The sequence below is a fragment of the Cotesia typhae genome, unplaced genomic scaffold, assembly GCF_013202065.1.
Source record: "Cotesia typhae breed Kobodo isofemale line unplaced genomic scaffold, CoteBio_Ctyphae scaffold_13, whole genome shotgun sequence".
In the NCBI taxonomy this organism is placed as follows: domain Eukaryota; kingdom Metazoa; phylum Arthropoda; class Insecta; order Hymenoptera; family Braconidae; genus Cotesia; species Cotesia typhae.
Window position 1 is genome coordinate 568,956 of NW_027423774.1, and position 24,321 is coordinate 593,276.

General features: G+C 28.9%; 6 protein-coding genes across 7 annotated transcripts; 3 read left to right on the top strand and 3 right to left on the bottom strand.

Moving 5' to 3' along the window:
- Positions 1-188: 188 nt before the first annotated feature.
- Positions 189-1,898, top strand: Nc2beta (negative cofactor 2beta). Its single transcript, XM_074255332.1, has 2 exons — positions 189-436; positions 847-1,898. The coding sequence occupies exon 2, from the start codon at positions 855-857 to the stop codon at positions 1,359-1,361; it is 507 nt and encodes a 168-aa protein (XP_074111433.1). The 5' UTR covers positions 189-436; positions 847-854; the 3' UTR covers positions 1,362-1,898.
- On the bottom strand, positions 1,381-3,481 carry LOC141535411 (nonsense-mediated mRNA decay factor SMG9). The gene is made up of 8 exons (XM_074255331.1): positions 3,073-3,481; positions 2,934-2,980; positions 2,685-2,871; positions 2,346-2,627; positions 2,104-2,248; positions 1,921-2,041; positions 1,732-1,843; positions 1,381-1,644 (listed from the first exon to the last, which is right to left on the bottom strand). The coding sequence occupies exons 1-8, from the start codon at positions 3,231-3,233 to the stop codon at positions 1,566-1,568; spliced, it is 1,134 nt and encodes a 377-aa protein (XP_074111432.1). The 5' UTR covers positions 3,234-3,481; the 3' UTR covers positions 1,381-1,565.
- A 278-nt stretch (positions 3,482-3,759) lies between these two features.
- On the bottom strand, positions 3,760-4,205 carry LOC141535413 (phosphatidylinositol N-acetylglucosaminyltransferase subunit P-like). The gene has a single exon (XM_074255333.1). It carries the CDS (start codon positions 4,203-4,205, stop codon positions 3,825-3,827), a length of 381 nt encoding a protein of 126 aa, XP_074111434.1. The 3' UTR covers positions 3,760-3,824.
- Positions 4,206-4,222: 17 nt separating this feature from the next.
- On the bottom strand, positions 4,223-4,893 carry LOC141535415 (EKC/KEOPS complex subunit LAGE3-like). Its single transcript, XM_074255334.1, has 3 exons — positions 4,742-4,893; positions 4,437-4,568; positions 4,223-4,364 (listed from the first exon to the last, which is right to left on the bottom strand). The coding sequence occupies exons 1-3, from the start codon at positions 4,756-4,758 to the stop codon at positions 4,238-4,240; spliced, it is 276 nt and encodes a 91-aa protein (XP_074111435.1). The 5' UTR covers positions 4,759-4,893; the 3' UTR covers positions 4,223-4,237.
- A 109-nt stretch (positions 4,894-5,002) lies between these two features.
- On the top strand, positions 5,003-6,440 carry LOC141535416 (transcription elongation factor 1 homolog). 2 transcript variants are annotated; one of them, XM_074255336.1, is made up of 3 exons: positions 5,003-5,212; positions 5,287-5,459; positions 6,307-6,440. In XM_074255336.1, exons 1-2 carry the CDS (start codon positions 5,097-5,099, stop codon positions 5,417-5,419), a joined length of 249 nt encoding a protein of 82 aa, XP_074111437.1. In that variant the 5' UTR covers positions 5,003-5,096; the 3' UTR covers positions 5,420-5,459; positions 6,307-6,440. The 2 variants fall into 2 exon arrangements, with proteins under 2 accessions (XP_074111437.1, XP_074111436.1); XM_074255335.1 differs by lacking the exon at positions 6,307-6,440 and having other exon boundaries at positions 5,008-5,212; positions 5,287-5,709.
- A 201-nt stretch (positions 6,441-6,641) lies between these two features.
- LOC141535417 (uncharacterized) lies at positions 6,642-19,247 on the top strand. The gene is made up of 7 exons (XM_074255338.1): positions 6,642-6,781; positions 7,726-8,275; positions 8,365-11,928; positions 12,188-14,779; positions 14,873-15,247; positions 15,578-17,587; positions 17,648-19,247. The coding sequence occupies exons 2-7, from the start codon at positions 7,858-7,860 to the stop codon at positions 17,911-17,913; spliced, it is 9,225 nt and encodes a 3,074-aa protein (XP_074111439.1). The 5' UTR covers positions 6,642-6,781; positions 7,726-7,857; the 3' UTR covers positions 17,914-19,247.
- Positions 19,248-24,321: the final 5,074 nt, after the last annotated feature.

The window sequence follows — 24,321 nt, forward strand, 5'->3', positions numbered from 1 at the left end:
TAATTTTCAACTTGAATTAAATAAAATATCACCAAAAAAAACAAAAAAATTTTGTGCCACTTAAGAGGCTGTTTCTATGAAATTTAAAATTATTTAGAACACATACTCTATTGGTAAGTCAGATACATTTTGTTGAAATGAAATTACATCGCTCTCGTTATCGCTGCTATTATTTTGATTCTAAGAAAAAAAAAAAAAAAAAAACAAAATACAATTGGTTAATATTTAATATAATTTTGTATGATATGTTTATGAAGTTTGATTAAAAAAATCTTTTTGTTTTGAAGTTTACATATTTTATTTTAATACTCGAATCAAAATTATTTAACCTAAATATAATCAGTAACAATTGTTGGTGCTCGAATAATTTTAACCTAACGATAAATAATCGTTAGTCTCAGACATCGTATGTGCAAGTGTAATTGAAAAAATAAAGGTATGTAATTATTGAATTGTATTTTTAAAGTTTTCTATGTGATTACTTTTTTTTCTTTACCATTGGAAGCGTTATAAATTTTAATTTCGGAGTTCAAGTAATTAAGCCACATATGTTTTTTTTTTTTTTTTTTTTTTTTTTTTTTTAAACTGAAGTTGACATATTAAAAATTTTTTCGTCTTTTATAGCAATTAAATTATTGAAAAAAAATTTAATTATAAAGTTTGACGTGAAAATTAATAAAAATGACAAGTGAAAATTTTTGGAAGCATTTTTTTTATTGTAATTAATTTGTTAAAAAAATTTTTAAAATTAACAGCTGACCGCTAACTTCAGTATTATTCATATTTATGTATTTATCATTCGTTTAACAATAATTATACACAATTAATTTTAAAACATGATTACAGAATAAGTAATGGCCTCAGCTGGAATCCCTCCGGCAGAAGATGACGAATTGACGCTTCCACGAGCATCCATCAACAAAATGATTAAAGAAATTTTACCCCATGTAAGAGTAGCAAATGAATCACGTGAATTAATTCTTAACTGTTGCACGGAATTTATTCATTTATTATCATCGGAAGCAAATGAAATTTGCAATCAGCAACAAAAAAAAACAATAAACGCCGAACATGTACTTCAAGCACTTGAAAAGCTTGGATTCGGTGATTATGTTGGTGAGGCTGAATCTGTATTAAGAGACTGTAAAGCAGTAGCAGCTAAAAGAAGACGTCAAAGTACTAGATTAGAGAATTTAGGTATACCCGAGGAAGAATTATTGCGTCAACAGCAAGAACTATTCGCGAAAGCACGGGAAGAACAAGCTATTGTCGAACAACAACAATGGCAACAGTTACAAGCCGGAGTTGCTCAAATGGCCTCAATGCAACAAGATGACAGTGAACAGGAAGATTACTCTTAGATTTAAATAAGTACAAGTATAGTTTTATTTTTTTTTCTATAAAGTTATGAAAAAAGTTTTAAGTACATAGTTGTAATAGAAGGTATATCATAAACAAACGATTGAATATTTGTCAATATCAAAATATGTATTATTATTTTTATTATAAATATGTGCCTATAGTAAATATCTTACACTGATAAGCAATATAAATAAATTATCATCTTAAGGAAGTAACCTTCCGTATTCTACAAATAAGTGACTTTTTTTTATAGCCTCCACAACTTTGAAGGCATAATGGTACCTAAAATATATATACATTATTATTATAACTAATACAATGTAATATATTTATACTTGTTATGTTTAAAGTAATCTTTGTACTATTTACCAATTTTTTTCTGTTAACGCTGATGGTGTTAATGGATTACGTAAAATTCCATGAATTTTATTTCGTAATTTTTGTATTAATTCTTTTTCATTTTCATGGATTATTGGTTCACCTAAATTGTAAAACGATATATCTTTTTAATAATATAAATTATTTCACATAAATAATATTGTTGTATTAATTACATACTTTGTGATTTTATTTCAGGAATAAGAAATAAATTAAGTTGACCGTCTGTGGAGGATGAACTCATGTTCAGTCCACTGTGAGTTTGTAATCTAGATCTTGAAAAAACTTTGTCATAAAACTCCTAAAAAATTAAAAATTAGTAGCAATGTTGAAGAATAAATCTATATTAAAATTAGTAATCACCGTCATTATTTTTAGAATATCTGGTGTGAAATCATCCACTTCTGCTTTGTTATGCAAAAAAAGCATGTGAGGATAATACTCGATGTAGTCTTGATCTAAATTTGAGGTAGAGGATGGTTTTAACATTTCAGTAGTTTGAATAAATCTATTTAGCAATAAAAAGTTTTTAAAAATATTAAATTCAGACATTATATATCAAAAAAATTAATATGACTAATTTGAGTACTTTCTTTTTTAGTTACCTTATTAAATTGGGATCGACAAACCAATCTTGAACGAAAATAATAACATGACAAACAGAATATAAAAAGGCAGTAAATTGTAGAGATTGTATTTCTAAGTTATATTCTGAATTAACATAGTGTTCTAACGTCGTGTTAGTTGATGTCATTATTGAACTTGAAAGAATTGGCTGTGTATCTAAATAAATTACACGATTTTTAGTTACGTAAAAATCTATTCCACTGGTACAATTTATTCCATTTTTATGATGAGATGATTTTTGTACAGCGAATAATTCTGATCTAAAACATTTTTTATTTGTATTACTTATTATTTGGTATTTTATTATTTATTCATACCCATAATTTGACGTAAGAAGAGACAAAATAGTCGATTTTCCAACTCCTTGAGTTCCTAAGATTCCAACAACTAAAAAATCTTGTTGATCAATCAGTTCTTCTAATACATTTTCATAAAGTTGCATATTTTCATCCATAAACTTCACACTACTTGTCATTTCTTGGGGTAATGTCATTAACAATCGTGCTAAAATACATAAAAATTAAAAATAACAAAAACCAAGACGAAATAGATTATTACAATTTTACCTTCGCATGATTTTGTTGATGTACTGGCAGAGGCATCCGTTTCTTTTCTGTAAATAAAAAAAATACACATTATTTTAAATATTCAAATTTTCAAAAACAATTTATTTTATTTAACACAAGAATTAACAATAATTCATACTTGGCTCCATTGCGTTGACTTGGAGATACAGCTCTACTTTCGCCTTCTCGGGTTTTTAAAATAAAAGTTGGACGATCTGCAACTTTTATAACTGGTCGATTTTCTGCATCTTTAGTGTCATAATCTTTTGTTATAACTGTGGTAATTTTTCGAGAATTCATCTTATTTTTTTAACAATTTCATTAATATAAAAAACACAACAAATAAATTTGTAGGTTATAATTTATTTATTGTTATAATAAATAAAATTACTTGTTTATCAACAAATATATAAAATCATTTTTATTACATTGGTAAAATATAATATAAGTAAATTAAAATTTTTTATTCTTTGTTTATTTAGTTTGATATTTAAATATTATGGTTATAGATGAGTAATTAATAACAAAAACATATGACGTCGATTATACTTTTAATATATGTTAAATAAATTATTTGAAAAAATTTTTCTCTATTTTTAATGAATTGACAATGTGTTAGTGAATTTAATTACTTATTTACTAATTGATACAGAAATTATTAATAAGTTTACAAAAAACTCATACAGTAAAAATAAAACAAAGTTGTGTAACGCGGTTAGTTTTAAAATACTATCTAACCTAACGTTTTAAATAATTTAGAATGAAATACTAACAGCTTGAATTTTTTTGTATAAGATTGTTGTGATTGTTTTAATTATTATTCGAATTATTCTCATTTTAAAATAAATAAAATTTTTATTGTAACATAGCTTAGATATAGTACAAATTTTATTATTTTAAATATAATTTTCTACACACATCAGTAATAGGAATATCAGAAACAGATGGAATAATTCCTGGAATATTTATATTTTGTACAAGTGAGTATTGGTCTTTAATTGTTCTCACATCGTCGATGTCAGGTGTCATCAATAAATTGATAGCTGGATATATAATAAATGCAAAAACTGCAATTACGGTTAAAACCCATATTGGAATGGCTACAGCCCAATATTTAAGAGGCCAATATGTAAGACCTAAACGATCATGTAAAATTTCATCTGGCACTACAGCCCAAATGATGTACAAGAAAAATACTATATTTGATCCAATAAACAGAGCATATCCATACACTGATCTTGGTCTATATGGAGCCGGTGTGTGATCTGACATCGTTTTTTATTCAATTAAAATTAAAAAGCTATTTAATAATAACTGTACTCCAATTCTCTAGAGTCAAATTCTTTAAGAGTTTCAGTTACCAAAGTTAGACTATCGAAAAAAGATGTTAAACCAACTCTTATTTTTCTGATCTCTTTGCCGGTAAAATTCCTAAAATAAAAAATATTATATCTGTTATTTTGTTCTTTACAATAATATATTTAAAAACAATAGAATACATACACGTTTAAAATTTTATTGTCAACTGCTAAAGACTTAGATACACAACTTCTTTTAGGTTCATCTAAATCTACTCTCAATACTTGATAAGCTATTTCAGCATCTCTTGCAGTAGGAAAAGGTATAGATAATTTTCTGTATGATGATAATATTGTTTGTAATGTTAAAGTTAAGGAAAATCATGTAAAAAATTTTTTAGAATTTTGTAGCAATTAAATTATTATAAAAAAAATTAAATTAAAAAGTTTCACATTTAACGGCTAACTTCAGTATTATTATATTTAATATTTTACTATAAAAAAGGATACATTGAAAAATCATTCATGACGAATTTTTATTTTACAATTCAAAAATCAAGTAATTTTTATTTTTAAACAGTAAATAAAAATGTAAATATTTACACATGTGTACAAACAGTGGGTATGTGTCACTTGGATGAAATCGTGAAATTTATAAATATCATACGAGTTATGTATAACCAATAATAAAATAATAAAATTTATATGAATCCTTTATTGGATTATTTTAAATGTACGATTAGTCATGTAGATGGCGTTAAAGTTATATTTTTCAGGCGGTCGATTCTTTCTAGAAAGGACAAAAACATAAAAAGTAAACGAGCGATTGTTTACCATTCTGATTATCTTTTAATTGATTTATAAAATGGGACGAAGAAAAAGTAAAAGGAAGCCACCAAGTAGAAAAAAAGCTATTGAACCTCTTGATACACAATTTAATTGCCCATTTTGTAATCATGAGAAATCATGTGAGGTTAAGATGTAAGTAATAAATATAATACGTAATTTGTATGTTATTTAATACTTATTACGATTAAATTTATTCTTCTTTGTAGGGATAAACCAAGAAGTACAGCTCGAATAACTTGTAGAGTTTGTCTTGAAGATTTTCAAACTACGATTAATTTATTATCCGAGCCATTAGATGTTTATAATGATTGGATTGATGCTTGCGAAAACGCTAACTAATTAATTTCAATTTTTTAAAATAATTCACGGTATTAAATTAGTATGTAATTTTTTTTGTTATATTTATTTTTTCAATGAGAATTATTTCTCAATTCAGAGTTTATTTTTGTTTTACTATTTAGCTACTAGTAAATATGTGTGATATAAATTGTGATTGACTTATTATGATACTCAAATTAGCAGAAACTTAATAACACTGAAGTTGACAGATATTAGAAATTTTTTTAGAATTTTACAGCAATTAAATTATTAAAAAAAAAAAAAAAAAAAAAAAAAAAAATAAATAAAAAGTTACTTTTCAAAATAATTGCAAGTAAAAAAAAAAAAAACACCTACAAATTGTTAGATTTCTGCTATTTTTAGTATCATTTTATTTTTAAAATGTTATATTTTAAAATATTTATTATTATGCTTAAGCGGTTATATTTTAAGTTTGTTTGTTATACTTTCGTAACAAATTATGTGATTTTAAAATTAATTAAAAATTATAAAAGTAGTTATAATATATAAACTAAATAAATAAAAGTATTGACGAAAGTTTTAATAAATTAAAAATTATGGATGTGTTCTCAAAACAATGTATTTTTTTTTTTTTTTATTTTTTTGTGATATAATAAGTTTATTCATATGTAACACAAATAATTTTAAAAATAATTAAATAAGTTCAATATCAATTAGCACTTGCACAAAAGTAATTTATATAACGAACCATAAAATAGACTCAGTTGTCCTATTATTAAAAATAATCAAATTGACAATTATCAGACAATTATATTTAACCAAGAGTAAATATAATTGACAAAGTTAATAGTGCTGATGTTTATAAATAATAATGTTTTACATACTTATTTATTGTTTATTTATTTTTTTTTTTTTTAAATATATAGATACTAACGGAAGTACGTTTGACGTGGACAAAATGGCGGGGGTTTAGTCTGATCGGTCGGACGGTATGTACACTCAAGTAAAAAAAGATTTGTAGAGAAAAAATGCCGCGTTAAGCGTTAAAACTAAATATCGTGACTTGTGTGGATGATTTGTTAAATTATCAGCGTATTGTATAATATTAATTTGTTAACGTTAATTTAAAATCATAAAATTGTTGGTGCTATGTAATTGTTATTAGAGTTAAGTTAAAATCCAGAGTTACTTAAGATAAATGTGATTTTCAGACATTTACAAAACTGGTTGCGGCAACGAACAACGACGCTATGGCGTCTATCCAGTGTGTGGTTTTATTATTTTTAATTTTCAATTTATAATTAAATATTTTATTTATTTGACATACTCCATGTTAAATGCTCTCAATATCTGTTTTAAATTATCCATGAGATTATCATCTAACGACTCCATCACTGTCAGGTGAAGTTTATATTTCAAGTTTATGTATAATCATAAACATTCATGTTATAATACTTGTTCTATTTGACAGCTCTTAATATTGTTATTATATTTTTTCACTATCAGTTATTACTTAAATTTTACAATCTTAAATAGTTAATAAATTAAAAAAAAAAAAAATTAAATTTATCATTCAGACCATCATCTAAGTTTTTTTTTCTTTATTTTTATTTTTTTTTGTGTTGTTGTTATTATGTTCTTAATGTCTAACTAGAATCCTAACAAATTAAAATATTTTTTTATTTGTTAATTTCTTAAGTTGGTTAAATATATCCTCTTCATAATGTTTCAAAGAAATTTTTCAATTGGACATACTCTTGTTTTTTTACACGCTTTTTTTGACTATAAGTAAATTCATATAATATGAACTATATAAATAAATATAAATCACAAAATTTATAGTGATTTTCATTATTTTATTATTTTTAACTGTTTACAAAGTTTTAACCAATTCTTGATTAGAGTAACAAAATGAAAAACGGTTTGTCAATATATTTTTTTTATAACAATGAGTTTAATAACAATAAAAAAAAAAAAAAAAAAAAAAAAAAAAAACAGCATGTTATAATAACTGTCTTTTAGTGGAAAAAAATAACCTAAGAACAACAAAGAAATAATTAAAAAGACAGAAAAAAACCAAATTAATATTGATAAATTTATAAAAATTTAACTCTAAGTGTTCCTTTTGATATTCAACGTATTAATAACATCGTGTAAATATAGATGTTTAAATTTCCACATGTGAAACTTTTTAATAATATTTTTTTTATAATAATTAAATTACTATAAAATTCTAAAAAAATTTTTAATATCTGTTAACTTAAGTGTCATTAAAAATTCTGTAGTTGATTACAGGTAGCTTAACTAAATTAATAATAATAAAAATCTTATTTTTTTTTTTTTAGATTTTCACATATTTGTGGAACTGTAAAATGAAAAGACGATGTGAACAATATGATATAACTAATAATAGTTACTAATACAAAGAAAAGAGTGGTTAAAATAATTTAATAGAATATTATTTTCACATCCATTGGATGGTCAGTACGACACGCAAGATGTCAAACAGTCTGGATAGTTTTTTAACTCGAATAGGAGATGTTACTATTGAACGAGTTACACCTCGAGGAGGTTCACGATCTTCTGATCGAGGAGATAGTTGTCATGACCGTGGAAATAAAAGTAATTTAAATAGCCGATCTCTTAGCGATCGGGACTCTGAAGGAACAGGTGGAGAAGCGAGCGATGTAGAGGAAGAGAAAAAAAATGAACCTATGGCACACGATGATCTTGATGAGATTCATTCTGACGGATCTGGAGATGACATGGATTTGGATGAAACTATTGACACAGAGATCGGTGTAAGAGTTGACTCTGAAAGACAACACTCAGAGTCTTCTTTTCAGGATGACGATGTTGAAGCTGTTAATATATTGGACACTCTTCCATTGGAAGGTTAAAAATTTTTTATTTTTATTTCAATAAAATGTTATTTAACTTTTTATTATTATTTGAATTAAAATTAAACAATTTTTTTATTTTAGGTGCTCCAATTGAAGGCCAAGAAGTTACCGAAGCTGATTTACTCGGTAAAGCTCTTTTAAAAGATGATGATGCAGAAAGTATGGACAATGATAATATCCAATCAGAGACTCAATCAGGTGACGAAGAGGATGATGAGGGTGGTAAAAGGCGAGGAGAAGATACCAGCGATTCTGATCCCGTAAAAAAGAAACAAAAAAGAGATGACAATTCTGATGATCCTGAGTGTGAATTAAAGTCAGAAAAAAAATTGGCCAACATGAGACGAAACATCAGGGAAGTGATGGATGAGGCACAGTTAGATGAGGCTACGCTTGCTGCTCAACGCCAAGAAATGGAGCGGTTGCGTCGAGTTCAGGAGCAACAGAAAATAATACGTGAGGTACAACGTCAAATAGCAATAAATCGTCACAATAATAAAAATCAATCACGTGTAATAAGTCTTCTTCAAGGAAAGAATGATATTAGCACTTCACTATCTGAATCTTCCTCATCTTCATCATCGCAGGTTAAATTGCCAAATACAGTCCTGTTCAAAGTTAACTCCAATAGTGGATCTGGCGGGCAAATGTCTACTGGTGGATCAGCTGGTCAGGTTCCAAGAAGACCAATGGAAAATTCACGGTGGCAGAAAGGAGGTAGAGGTGGTTATCAAGGTATGCAAACATCAATTTCACGTCTTTCTAATCGATCATCACCTGGACAAACTGTATTACAACAAAGAATCCGAATGATGACTCCATCCGTGAGTATCTCACCTGTGGTTCCTAAAAAAGAGCCTTGTGACAGATCTTATTTTTACTCTGATTCTGAAGCTTCGGAAGCTGAAATAGATGATGCAGTTTATGATAAAGAATTACATCCAATGCATAAGGCCTCGAGTACATCTAGCTCACAAAAACCAGCTAAAGGTAAAGATGTTGTAACTATCTCTAGTTCAAGCGAGAGTTCGGATGATGATTGTATAGTTTTGAGTGATCCCAGTGGTGGTGAAGAGACTGACAATGAAGATGATCCTTCTAATTCTGGAATGCATACTAATGATCGATACAATGTTCCCGATGAACACGGTCGAGTATTAGTAAATGTTGGTCATCCAGACACCGAGCCCGATGTTTATTTAGCTCCTCAAGTAGCTCGTGTCATTAAGCCGCATCAAATTGGAGGAATTAGATTTCTTTTTGATAATATTGTTGAAAGCATTGAACGGTATAATGGTAGCTCTGGTTTTGGTTGCATTCTTGCACATAGTATGGGTTTAGGAAAAACACTTCAGGTTGCCAGTTTTTGTGATATATTTTTTCGTTGTACTCCTGCTAAAACTGTTCTTTGTATCATGCCGATAAATACTCTACAAAATTGGCTTGCTGAATTTAATATGTGGTTACCCTATGAAGATCCGAATATTGTAAAATCTGAAGTGCTGCTGAATAATAAAAAATCGGAATCTAGCGGAGTTGATATTAAACACGAAGTTAAAGAAGAAAATTCAAATCAAACTGATATATCTTCAAATATACCGTCAAGGCCTATCAGTACAGAATCAGCTCATCGTTCCATGTCAGATAGTTCGTCACAAATACCAATAGGAATGACTGGTAATTCAACTTATGGCAATTCAACTTATGATAGTCATATCATTCAGAATAATTATTACAATGATCCAATGAACAAAACAGGAATTAATCTCAATACTTCTAATCATCCAAACTACAATAATAGTACAATTCAAAATCCAATGCATCCATCAAATTTAGGGCAAATTGATAATTTTGCATCGATGAAAAAAGAAACTGATTGTCATAATATTAATAATTCTACTTCAGGTTCGAATTCAGGTTTTATTATTGATAGTAATAATCAGCCATTGAATAATATGCACGAGCAAGTTGATAATATGATACGAGGCTCTACTATGTATCCAGGTGCAGATAATAGCCACAATATGACAATTAATTCAATGATAAATAATGAAGCTCAAGCTAATGTTTATTCAAGTTATCAGAATATGTCAAATAATCAGTTATATGGAAATAATTCTCAATCGCCAGTATCAATAAAAGAAGAGATTAAAAAAGAATTTATATCTGATCATGAGGTTACTGTAAAAGAAGAGCCTAAAGAGACAACGACGAAAGAAGAGAATTCGTCAAGTGATAAGGAAGATGTAAGCAATAATAAGAAACCAACTCCTAAAGTATCAACGCCTTTTAGTGTTGATGCTGCAGTTGGAATGGAAGTCCGCCCTAGACATTTTCGATTACATATACTCAATGATTCACATAAAAATATGGCAGCTCGTGCAAGAGTTATTCAAGAGTGGCAAAAAGTTGGTGGTGTTTTGTTGATTGGATATGAATTGTACAGACAATTATCGTTGAAAAAACCTAATAAGGGAAAAAGAAAACGTGGCCAACCACTTAAAGATACTATTGATATTGAAGAAGAGGATAAAAATAAAGGGTTGTTAGATGATATGCATGGTGCTCTTGTAAATCCAGGCCCTGATTTAGTTATTTGTGATGAAGGTCATAGAATTAAAAATTCTCATGCGAGTATTAGTATGGCATTGAAACAAATGCGTACAAAACGTAGGATTGTTCTTACGGGTTATCCATTGCAGAATAATTTACTTGAATATTGGTGTATGGTAGACTTTGTGAGACCTAATTATTTAGGTTCTAAAAGTGAATTTTGTAATATGTTTGAACGACCAATTCAAAATGGTCAGTGTATTGATTCAACACCTCAAGACATTAGACTAATGAGATATCGGGCTCATGTTTTACATGCACTTCTAGAGGGATTTGTTCAGCGCCGATCTCATTCGGTACTTCAAATATCTCTTCCCAGAAAAGAAGAATACATTCTTCTCGTCCGAATGACACCATTTCAGCGTAAATTGTATGATACTTTTATGAATCAAGTCCTGAAAACACGAGCTGTACCAAATCCACTTAAAGCATTTGCAGTTTGTTGTAAAATTTGGAATCATCCTGATATTTTATTTCATTTTCTTCGTAAACGTCAAGCTAATGAAGAAGATGATTTAGATTTAGAAGAAACAATGGCTGAAAAATCTAATTCAGGAGGTAAACGAACTAAAGCTCGACAACCTAAAGGAGAATCCAAGAGAGGTAAAAAAGTAAATGCTACCATTAAAAATAAACCAGCTGCTAGCGTACCACCAAATTCATCATTGTCATCTACAAGTAACGAAACATCTACACTTGATAATTCACAGTCTGAAACTAAAGATAATTATTCAAATTTCCCTCAACAAAATATCAATTCAAACTTTACTAATTCTGCACAGCAAAATTCATATTCACAAGGCTATTCAAATTTCCGATCTAATAATCCGAATAATTATTATCGCAATGATCAGTCAACGAGAGAATACAATAATTGTTATAATAATCAAGGACAACAGGGCTTCCCTAATCAAGCTTCATCATATCAATCTTATCAGACAAATAATCTTAATTATAATCAGCCTCAAGGTTACTCACAAAATTCACAAGTTTATAATCCAAGAAACGAACAAACTAATAATAATAATAATAATAATAATAATAATAATAATAATAATAATAATAATAATACTCCTACTGCTACTACAAATAATAATAACAACAACAACAACAACAACAACAACAACAACACAACAACAACAACAACAACAACAACAACAACAACAACAACAACAACAACAACAACAACAACAACAACAACACAACAACAACAACAACAATAGTAATAACACTAGTAATAATAATAATAATAGCAGTAGTAATAATAGTAATAATAATAACAATAATTCACAGAAATATCCACTAAATCAGCCGAATACGGATTTTAATAATGATCAGAATAACTCTAATAACTACGGTATGTTTCCTAGACAACCGTATAGTTTTCAGGATCAAAACAGAAATTATCCTCCGAATTCTAATCAACCATATTCTCAAAATACTGGAAATAATGGTCAACCGTCTAACTATAAAAGTTCAGTGCCGAGTCAGTCAGCCAACATACCAATGCCTGAATATTCTTATGGACAATCCAACCAATCACAAAATTATTTACCTGGACCTGGAGCCAACAATACGTCACAAATTTATTCACAAAATGAAAATCAATCGATACAAAATCAACCACCAGTAGGTTACTCTACAAATCAACAAAATCCTCCGGCTACTTCCCAACTACTTCCACCTCAAACTGGTTACATAGGAAATCAAGGGGCTCATTTAAATCAACAAAATATTAATCCTATGTTACCAAATACGGGACACGGATATCCTTCTCCTAGTCGTATGAATCAGCCAGGACATCAGATTCAAAATCCACTACCAGGAAATCCTCCAAATCAGATGACATCGCATTTACCTAATCAAAATCAACCACCTTACTCATCTAATCCAATTAACTCTTCTAATCAGCCCGGTTCAAATGCGATGGCACAAAATCAACCCCATGGATATTTAACTAACCAACAACAAAATCAAACACATGGATATCAGGGTACGTCACAACAAAATCAATATGCTACGCAACAAGGCCCACCGTCATATCCAACAAATCAACAACCATCAAGTTCATTTCCACCCGGTCAAACGCATGGATATCCAACTGATCAACAAAATTTATCCCCTTCAAAACAAGGTTATCCGGCAAGTCATCACGTTTCAACCGGAGCTCAAGTGAATACTTATCCATCGATTTCTCAACAGTGTCAGATGCCCTCGTCAGTTAATCAAGGTCACGTTTATCCCACAAATCAACAGTTACAACTTTCATCTACTCAAAATCAACCGCATAGATATTCTCAAAATCAAAGTTCAATACCTCCTAATTCACCTATGGGTTATAACACTTCCGGTAAACCTCCTGCAGTTCAAGGAGAGCAACAAAATTTAACTGAAAATTATCACGTTAATCAAACTCAACAGCAAAATCAAGATATTAATAATTATGCTACGGACAGTGGCAATCAAAATCAATGTAAAAGATCAGGTGAAAATTATTCGTGGCAAGGAAATTATTCTCAACCTATACGACAAGATCAGTGCAATAATCAGTATTACCGAGATCCAAGTGTCAATCGCTATGATAATAATTATTTTCCATCGCAGCAAAATTACGAACAAAATTTGTCTTATGATTACAATGCTAGTAATAGTGGCACACAACCGGGATTGATCGGTCGTAATAAAAAAATGACTGGTGGTTATGAAAAAAATACGAAAGATGCGGGTACGATTAATACTGGTGTACAAAGTCAACAGCCTCAAAATATTAATTCTGATACCAATTATAATGGTAGTAATGACAGCAATAATTCTAAGCAGAATATCAATTCATTTCAAGCAATTAATAGTTGTCATAATTCATTTGAATCAATTAAAGAAGAAGATAAAGAAAAGGATGAAATATCTCAAGTGGATAAGGATAAAGAAGACAAGTCAGATGATGAAATTTTAACGAAAGATGAAGAAAAAGATCTGAAAAATTCACCTTCAGGAAAAGACGACGGTATACCTTATGAGTGGACGACAGAGCTTATGAAAGGATATGTTCCTGGATTGATAGATGCTTCCGCAAAAATGTCGCTATTTTTTTGTATTCTTGAAGAGGCAATACTCATTGGTGACCGCGTTCTTGCTTTTTCACAATCATTATTCACATTGAATCTCATTGAAGATTTTTTAGCTAGAAATAATTTTAAATATGCTGATGGCCAAACAGAATCATGGGTTAGGAATGTTAATTATTATAGATTAGATGGAAGTACAAGTGCATTGGAAAGAGAAAAATTAATAAATGAATTTAATCAAAATCCAAAGATTCATCTTTTTTTAGTTTCAACACGAGCCGGCTCGTTAGGTATAAATCTTGTTGGGGCAAATAGAGCGATAGTGTTTGATGCTTCTTGGAATCCTTGTCATGATACACAAGCAGTGTGTCGTGTGTACAGATATGGACAACAAAAACCTTGTTATGTTTACCGACTGGTTACTGATAATTGTTTGGAGAGAAAAATTTATGACAGACAAATCAGTAAGCAAGGAATGGCCGATCGTGTAGTCGATCAGTGTAATCCTGACGCTCACTTATCTTTAAAAGAAGCAACTACATTGTCATGGGACTGGGAAGAAGACAGTCAAGTTCAAGATTTTTCAGCATCCAAAAATGACTACACTGATGAAATAATGCATTGTGTTCTTGAACGTCATTCTTCATTGCTTACTAAACAACCATTTCATCATGAGAGTCTTCTTGTTGATCGCAAAGATAAAAAATTAAGTCAAGCTGAAAAACGTCTTGCTCGACGGGGTTATGAACTTGAAAAAATGGCAGCTAATAATTCTAAACCCAGTTATAATTATGTTCCTGGAAATACTGCAACTCGCGGTTAGTATTTTTTATTATTATTATTATTTTTTTTTTTTTTTTTAAACATATTTAAGATATAAATTGTAATTTATCATACATTTTATTTAACAGCTGGTGGATTACAAATACGAGCTATACGTGGAGGTGACACTGGTGTAGCACCTAAGCCCGTTGCATCAGTAAGACCAATGCAGCAACGTGGAGCTGAAAGTCTTGGAAATCGAGGTGTTGTTGGAAGTCGATGGATTCCTGCAGAAATTTGGCAACGACAGGGTATGAGTGCTCAAGAGATGACTTTACCATTAGACGTTGTCATTCCAACTAATTCGCCAGATAAAAGTAGTATAGTATTAAAATCTGGTCAACGAGTAATGGTTTTAAAGAGTCCAAAGGGAATTTACATGCAATTAGAATCCGGTAAAATTATAGCTATTCGAACCGCATTGAAAATTAACCAACAAAAACGAGAAGAAGAGCCAAAAAAAGGTAATAATTTTAAAGACAATAATTTATAAGTAATATTATAATTTTTTTATTTATATTATATTAATTAATTAATTAATATTAGTTCTTTTATCAATTTAAACGCTATAAATTAAATTAAATAAAAAATAATAATTTACAAGGAGTGACTGTTATTCTCTAACAGTATACAAATATTTTAAAAAATATAATTTTATTTTGGTCGTACTTTATTAATAATTATATCGATAATATTTTTTAAATATAATAAATAATTATATAAATAAAAATTTTAAAAGAAAAAAATGAATCATAATTTTTTTTATTTATCATGATAAAATTTTTTCATTTCAGCAACCCAAAGAAATATGAAACCAGAAGTGAGTTTCCCCTTGAGAAATAATTCGGCGATTTCAATAATTCCAAAAGTTGGTGGAAATTCTACTCCAGCACCTCGAATACCACTGAGACCGAATATCGGTGTAAATCATAGATTAAATTCTGATAGAGAATTAACGAAACGATCCAGAGCTATTCCTGTGCCTGCCATGAAAGTTAATTTAAATAATCAAGTTTCCCTTCAGCGAATTGCAAAAGGAAAATTCGAGTCAATGGATCACTCTTCTGTTGGTGAAAATTCAAATTCATCAGACAGTCAACCTCGTACAGATCAGCGAGTTGAAGAAGTTCGATTAGAGGATATAGTTGCCGAAGCTAATTCAAATCCTGCATTCAGCCCTTCCAATCAAAGTCGTGCAGTTAATTCCGATTCAGAATCCGGATTACAAAAAGGGTCTGAGAGAAAGACCCATGACTATGGAATAAGTCTTATATCAACTGGTAAAACTGGTGAATGCGTGAAAACTCAGCATGGTGAAATTGAATCTGAGATAATACCTAACAAAGATAATAAAACTTATGAAGCATCTTGTGAAACGAAAGAACCTGGAGGTTCTTTACCAACTTCAAATTACAGACATCAATATCCAGGTCAACTTAATAAACATGACAGTGACGAAATTATTATTGAGGAACCATCTAGCATTGCATCTCAGTCACCTTCTCGATCTACGCAATCTATGCAACAGCAACAACATTTACAACAGCCGCAGCAGCATCAACAACAAACGGTTCAGAAACAACAACCGCCACATCAACAGCAGCAGCAGCAGCAGCAGCAGCAGCAGCAGCAGCAGCAGCAGCAGCAGCAGCAACAACAACAATCACAGCGACAACAACAACCACTACAACCATTACAGAAACAACAATCTTTGCAACAACCACAGCCATTACAGCAGCAGCAGCAGCAACAGCAACAAATGCAACAACCGTTACAGCAACAGCAACAACCATTACAATCACAAAAACAGCCATTACAGCAGCAGCAGCAGCAGCAGCAGCAGCAGCAACTACTACAGCAACAGTCGTTACCAATGCCACTACAGCCTCAACAGCTGCCACAACAACCGCCACAACAACAACAACAACAACAACAACAACAACAACAACAGCCATTGCAGCAGTTAGTACAACATCCACAACATCATAATCAGCAGCCTCAACCACTACCATCACAACAATCACCACAACAAACACAACCGAAACCACAACCACCGCCGCAACAGCAGCCACCACCTCCACCACAACCACAGCCACAACAACAACCACAGCAACCACAACAACAGCAACAACAACCATTGCAGCAGTCTCTATATCCTCAAGACAGTCATTCATCGCGATCATTATTAAGACCTCAACCACATAGTCAAAGACCTGAAATTTCAAAGAACTTAGTGGACCCTAGTGACTCTTCAGTATCTGCATTTACTGGTCCAAATGTAGCTTCTGTAAAAGATCGGGCTCCGGATTTACAGGAAACTGCCTCTGGAGAATCTCATGGCCTCCCTCAAGCTTATCCATATACTCAATATCCGAGATATTACGATTATCCGGATCCTCGGTCACGAAGTATAACTGCTCCTTATGGATCTTATTTTCCAACTGTTCCACCGTCGCATCCTACAAATGCTCGGCCTTCAGAAATCACAAAGCTTCAACCTGAGATGGTTAAACCGTCGGAAGAAAGAGTGCCGATACCGACACCTGCAGTATACTCTCAATCACCTAGTACCGTTATTCCGCCATTACCTCTTGTTGAATCGAGTGAAGCCAAAAATCCAGATGCTATATCCTCAATGAAAATTCCAACAACTACACCAAGTAGAATTGATCCACATATATCAACAGCTTTCAGTCATCCAGCTAGTAATAGATACGGTGGAGCTTACCCATCAACACCATACAATCCGTATTCTCAACACTATCCAACAGCTCCAAATGCATCTACATCTTACCCTCCCAGTGGTAAGTTACCGTCGTAATAAATAATTTATTAACGTATTAATTTGTAAATAAATATTTCAGGTGCTCCAGGATATGCAGCATATGGTGGACCAGCTTACAATCCCGATTACGCCCATATGTATTCAGCATTTCACGGTCCTCCTCCAGCAGCCGACCCTTATATGCATCGCGGATATGCGCCATCACCAGCAGCTCATCCGCCGAATTACTATTCTCCATTTCCTCATCCACCGCCACCTCCTTATCCTAATTATTCATTTTTACCACCTTATCCGAATCCGAATATGCCAAATATGCCTAGTGAGTCACAACCACCCGCTCAGTAGGATATTTTTGGTACAAATTATTTATTTTAAAATATTACTTTTCGACAGTCAAGTATCAGTGAGCCTGATTGGTTGGAATGTAGAAATTAACAATGGATTTAAGCTTTAAACACATCGTTATCAATGGTTGGTCACAAATAATTTATCTTGAAATAATAAAATACAGTGCAATGTTTCTTCAAGAGTAAAACAAATGTAATTAAGACAAAAATTTTAAAAATGATTCGCATGTTATTGCTAATATATATTTGACAATTCATAATGAAGTATTTTACTGTAATTGACGATAATTTGTTTTTATAAAATGAATAGATTAATATCTATTACTTCAATTAATTGTCTTTTATATATTCATCCGTTATGCAATCATTATTATTATTACTATTACTATCACAACTATTTTTATTATAGCAAAATCATTTATTTATTTATTTTTTATTATTTTGAAAATACTTAATAGTTGGGTTAATAGAATAAATAACCTGATATCTTATAAATTTTATTATAATAATTTTAATTGAAATTTATATGGTAAAATATAATGTGAATAGTGTATTAATTTTTTATATATATTTTTTGACGTTAATAATGAATACCAGTATGATTTTAGAATTTTTTTTTAATTATATGATAAATTTTTTTATAATAATTTTTAATTTGGTATCACAATGTTCTTTTATTTTATAACTATTTTTTCTAGATAAACAATTGTTGATATGATATTATTACTATGCAATTAATATAAAAGCTACGATGATTTTTTTTTTTTTTTTAATTAAAAATACAAGCAGTATTCACTCAAAACATTTAGTAGTCAGTATATATTTAATTGATTGCATCATTAGCAAGTTGTATATGACTCGTACTAAACATGATTTCTTAAATAATAATCTGGTAGTTTGTAGTATTGTTGCTAATCAGATTATAATAATATTAATAACAATAATAATAATAATAATAATAATAATAATAATAATAATAATAATAATAAATGAATATGAATTAGGTATTTAAGTAATGTAATGGGGAGTGCTTTTATACTATATTGCGGTTCTTGATCATAACTGTGATATTTCGCATAAACTCGTGCTATCCTTTATTTTTAAAAATGTATTACGTTACTAGCTGTTGTAAATGATTAAAATAAAATTAACTTTATATATAAATATGTATTCAGTGAGGCATATATGTATAAGACTTGTTATGAGTATGAGAAATGTGTAAGGCGTGAAAAATACGAATTATTTGTTTCTCATTTTTCTCAACCAATTCATTTTTTACAAGGTCAGTTGTAGTAAAAATTTGTATTTAAGAGTGAATATATATTTTTTTTTTGGAGGCACGAGCTTGAGATATTTTATAGAATATCGAAAATCATTTTTAAAGTTATATAATTATTTCGGCGCTCCCCCTCGCCCCTCACAAACAAAATATATATAAATAAATAAATAAATAAATATATTATCAAGAATTGAACATAAAAAAAAAATTCATTAATAAATTATGTTCGCTATATTATTTGTTTCCAAGATTATATAAAAATTTTCCAACTTGAAAATAGTAAATAAAAATTATTATTTATTATTGTGATTACGCGTTATGTATATAGGCGAAATTCGCTAGCGTTTATTAACGCTGTTTAAATTTTGACAATTATTAAATAATAATAATAATATTTAATTAATTAAAAAAATAGATATAATTTTATGTTTCTGTTGAATGTATTTTTTTGCCATTTACATACTTGTAAATAGTTATTATTTGCCTTTCATACTTTTATTTATTATTATACTCCAATACTTTTTTTATGTCAGAGTCTCTTATATAAAATAAATTGTTTACACTGATATATGTAACTTTTTTTTCTTTGATATTAGTAGAATTGTTGTATAAAGATTTTAGTAAGCTATCAAACATGAAATGACAAAAGTTACTAATAAAATATGAATTAAAAAGAAAAAAAAAATGTTTTATTTTTTAAATCAAGTCTAGATAAAATTATTTAATCTTCTCATTTTACAAATTAATCAATAAAAATATTAATGAAAATTTACTTTTGTCAAAAACTAATTTTTTTGTAGCAAGAGGCTGAATTTTCTCAAAAGAAGATTTTCTTGACTTAAATAAATTTTTTTGTATCAAAATAATTATTTCTTAAAGCAAGAGAATTAATTATGTTGGAAAAAGTAAAATTTCTTGTGTCAAAAAAATTTTTTTTTCACAATAAAATTATCAATTGATTCATTAACTAATTTAACCATAGTAATAAATCACATAACAATATACAAGGCGTATAAAACAATCGTAGTGTAGTTTTAAAAATTATAAGATAGTACCAGCACAATATTGTGGTGCTGATGATCACTTAGCGCTTGCAGAAAAAGTTTATTCGGTTTTACAAGACGTTTTATGACAACCAATAATTTTGGGACGCAGTTCTTTGCGTGGGAAGTGTATTCTTAGTTATTGTATTCTTACTGCATATTTACATATGTATGCATTAACATCAACAATTTTTTATATTTTTTTAATATTAATTCCAAATTTAAAACAGCACAATCAGATTATAGATAATCTCAGGTGATTACTTACACTCACGTAAATTATGCCTGTACAAAAAATTTTTTTTTGTACTGACAATAATTATCTAAAAAATTATTGATACATGCCTGCACTTTATAATAAAATCATATTCATATATTAGCTTATCTAAATAAAAAGTGAAACTGTCAATGGTTTTTAGTTCAGTTAGATTTATCTTAAGTAGATCAGCAAGTAAATTTTAAGTAATGCTAGAACACATTCATAGATTTACACTTACGGTGCTGTCGAAAAAACTGGGGTAAAAAAAATTAATAATATTTTTTATTTGTTTTTTAGCAGATAAAAAATTTTATTTAAAATATTATTGAATTAATTTGCAATAAATTGTAGTAAAAGATTTTTCTCAAATAAATCTGCCTTGTTGAATTTAAAGGAAAAGAATTCAATAAAAATATGAAATGCTTTTTAATTAAAATCATATTAAATAATTCAATAATTTAATAAAAAAATATCAATATCCATTACAAATGATTAAATTCAATTAATCTAAAATTTATTTATTACAGTCAAATAGACAGATTTGAATTCAACTAGGTCATTTTTAATAATTAGTTTAAAATATAAAAACAGATTATTGATTTATTTCATTACTAAGTAGTCCAAAATTAAATTTAAAAGTTTGTTTGAATTTTTAATAGTATCATTAAATTATAGTAACTTAAAATCGAGCATTTAAACGTAATATTAATATTTAATCATTCTTTTTGGGGATTATATAATTGAAGCTTATAAATTATAACTATTCTAGCAGCTGTCAAAGCTATATATTTATTTAAGTAAGTGAATAAACGTTGCGGATTATGTATTCACTGTTTTCAATAAACGAAGTATGTATTTTAATAACAGGTATGTTAAAAAAAATTTGAAATGGATTTTAACTTTATCATCAAACTTATATCTATGTATATTGATGTTTGCTGAATGAAATCACAGTCCAGTGTGAATATTATTTACGAGGGCGTCTTGGAGCCACTTTTCGCCCACGCTACCTCCTCATGAGTAGAAAGGAATCCCACAATTGTCGATGATAAATAAATATACGAAGAAAAATAATAATAACGAGGCGTTGTGGCACACGCGAGAAAACTAACCGGCTACACTCCCGCGGTTCGTTCAAGAGAAAGAATGATCTGAAAAATAACGAATCAGAAAGAGCGAGAGACTTTGTTAAAGGAATAGGTTGCACAGTAATTCATGCGCCCTTTATTTTGAGGTTTCATTTCTTTTATACCTGAAGACGCTTTTTATGTGCTGTTTGATCCTTGCCATTATTTTTTTCTCCGAAGGTAAAGCTTTTATTTCTGCCGAGTGACTCGTGATAAATAAAAAGGGAAAGGGAATAAAATTTCTTGGAAGTAACTTTTTCATTTTTTGATTGATTGATTGATAGATTCTTTTGAATCAGTTTTAAAAATTAAAAATTCGCGTCAAGTGCCTCCTGAATCATGTCAAAAACAATCAATCAACTCTTGAAAGATATAAATGAAATTTTCTAGCGTTGTTGTTAATTAAGGGAAGTTTTTGGTTTGACGCCTTGATTTTTTGGCATTTTTTTGGCATTTTTTTGGAATTTTTTTGTAAAGACCAATGAAAAGATAGAACTTAAAATTTTTTACCATTTATTTATATATATTTCAAGAGTATACAGTTAAATTTTTAGCTAAGAATATTCAGTAGGATTAAAGTTATAGTGGTTTAAAGACACCCGCCTCGAAAAAAAATTTACGCTCACTTCTACGATTAAAAAAATTTTTGATTTTTTTTTTGTAACAAAAAAAAAAAAAAAAAAAAAAAAAAAAAATGAAATTCAGACTTTTTTGCTCTGAAGTCTGTTAAAAATCTAATCCAAACATAAAATTGATATGAAATATGTGTATTGAAATTTTTAGATAATTATACGGACCAATCACTTAATTTTGATGCTTAAAATCATAATTTATAATGTAATTTTTAATTAAACTCAATTCGACAGTAAAAACAATTTATTTAACACATTAATTTATCCAGTATTATCAATATTGATCAAACGAATAAAAATAGCAAATTTATGTAAATAATTTTATTTCTCAACGCTGATTATTTTTTTTTAATCAACAGTAATAATATTTTATTCACGGCTCGATTCGTTTCGCTCTTAACTTATCCTTAAGTTATATAAAAAGAATTAAAGCAGTAATCAGATAACTGGATCCATGTAGGTGTGAAAATAATTTATTTAACTCGATATCCTAAGAACGTCCAATAATAAAAATTTTAATTTTACTCAATCCTCTTGATTTCTTGTAATTATTTATGATATGTAATTACTCGTTATTGTTTCCTTTATGACTTTACTTTATCGACTATCTTCCATTAATAGAGAAACAGATAATAATAAGATAAATAACAAGATAAATCAGGCTTTCCTCGGATTAGAAGAATGTTTTTACAAGATTATGGAGAAAGCCAGTTTTAACGATATTTACTTTACGGTACTCTATCAGTGCGTATTATTAACTGATATTAAATCCTTTTCAATTTTTAATTCAAAAATCAACATGATATAAAACTTATAGTTGCAAATAAGTTGCAAATAAATTATTTTTTTATTTATTTATTAATGCATTATTGGATTTACAAACTTATGTTTACTAAAATGATTTTGATTTATCATCCCTTTCTTTTCGGCTAGACAAGACAAGGTAATCTAAAATGATGGCTTTACGCAAAGCCATACCATCGATTAAGAAACGCCGGAATAGATCGGGACCACACAAGTGGGTGACGATTAGTGTGACAACTTTTTACTTTTTAGTTTTAGTTTTAAAGTTTTTAGATTTTATTATTTTTTTTTTTATTGAAAATAAATTAACAATTCGATTCAATTACTATTTAGCATTTACAAAGTGTGAAAATTAAATTTTTTATTTTTATTTTTTCAAAATATTTTTAATCATCTATGAACAAGTAAATTTCGAACTCCGTCATTGTGAGCTCTGATTTATAAGCTTGAAATTTGAACGATCGAGATTCACACAATTGTAACTTAGATATATTCTCACTCGTAATACAAGTATATATATATATATATATATATATATATATATATATATATATATATATATATATATATATTGGTTAAATATTTTGCAATCTTTTGCTCTGTCTTTTGTGAGTGCGAAGAAGTTTCTCCTCCCGCGCGTAATCTCGTTTGAAATTTATTCATGATTCGGTATATGGCCGAGGCCATGGTAAACTGGTCGAACTGGTTGATGGTATGCTATGGGAATTTCGTATACTTAAATTATTTTTTTAATGTTCCAAAAAGATAATTTATGACAGTTAAAGAATTAGTATTATGGAGTTTTGGATCAATTTGCAGATGCACATTCAAAGTGATTTTTATTTTTTCATTTTTCTTTATTGCAATGATTTTTAATAGATTTCATAAAAATCTAACATAACTTTAAAAATTTTTTTTTTCAATTTAACATATGAATTTTTGGAAAATATTTTTTTCACAATGATTCTTTTGGTAAAAAAAAATTTTTAAAATTGCCTCATGTTTTTTAATTTAAAAATTAAGCAAATGTATGCTTTAATAATAAAACAAAAATTTAAATGACATAGTTTAATCGATTTTCAACATGATAATGGTAATTTTTTTTTTTTTTTTTTATTATTTTTTAACGTGATTTTGTGTAGGTGACAAAAAGGGTGTATGATATTATATTGCCAGGCTGTAGGCGGCTATCGCTTTTGTCTCTGTATATCTTCAATTTGTGCAATTGTGTTATGTGGTTAACAGGGCTATACGGCAAAAAC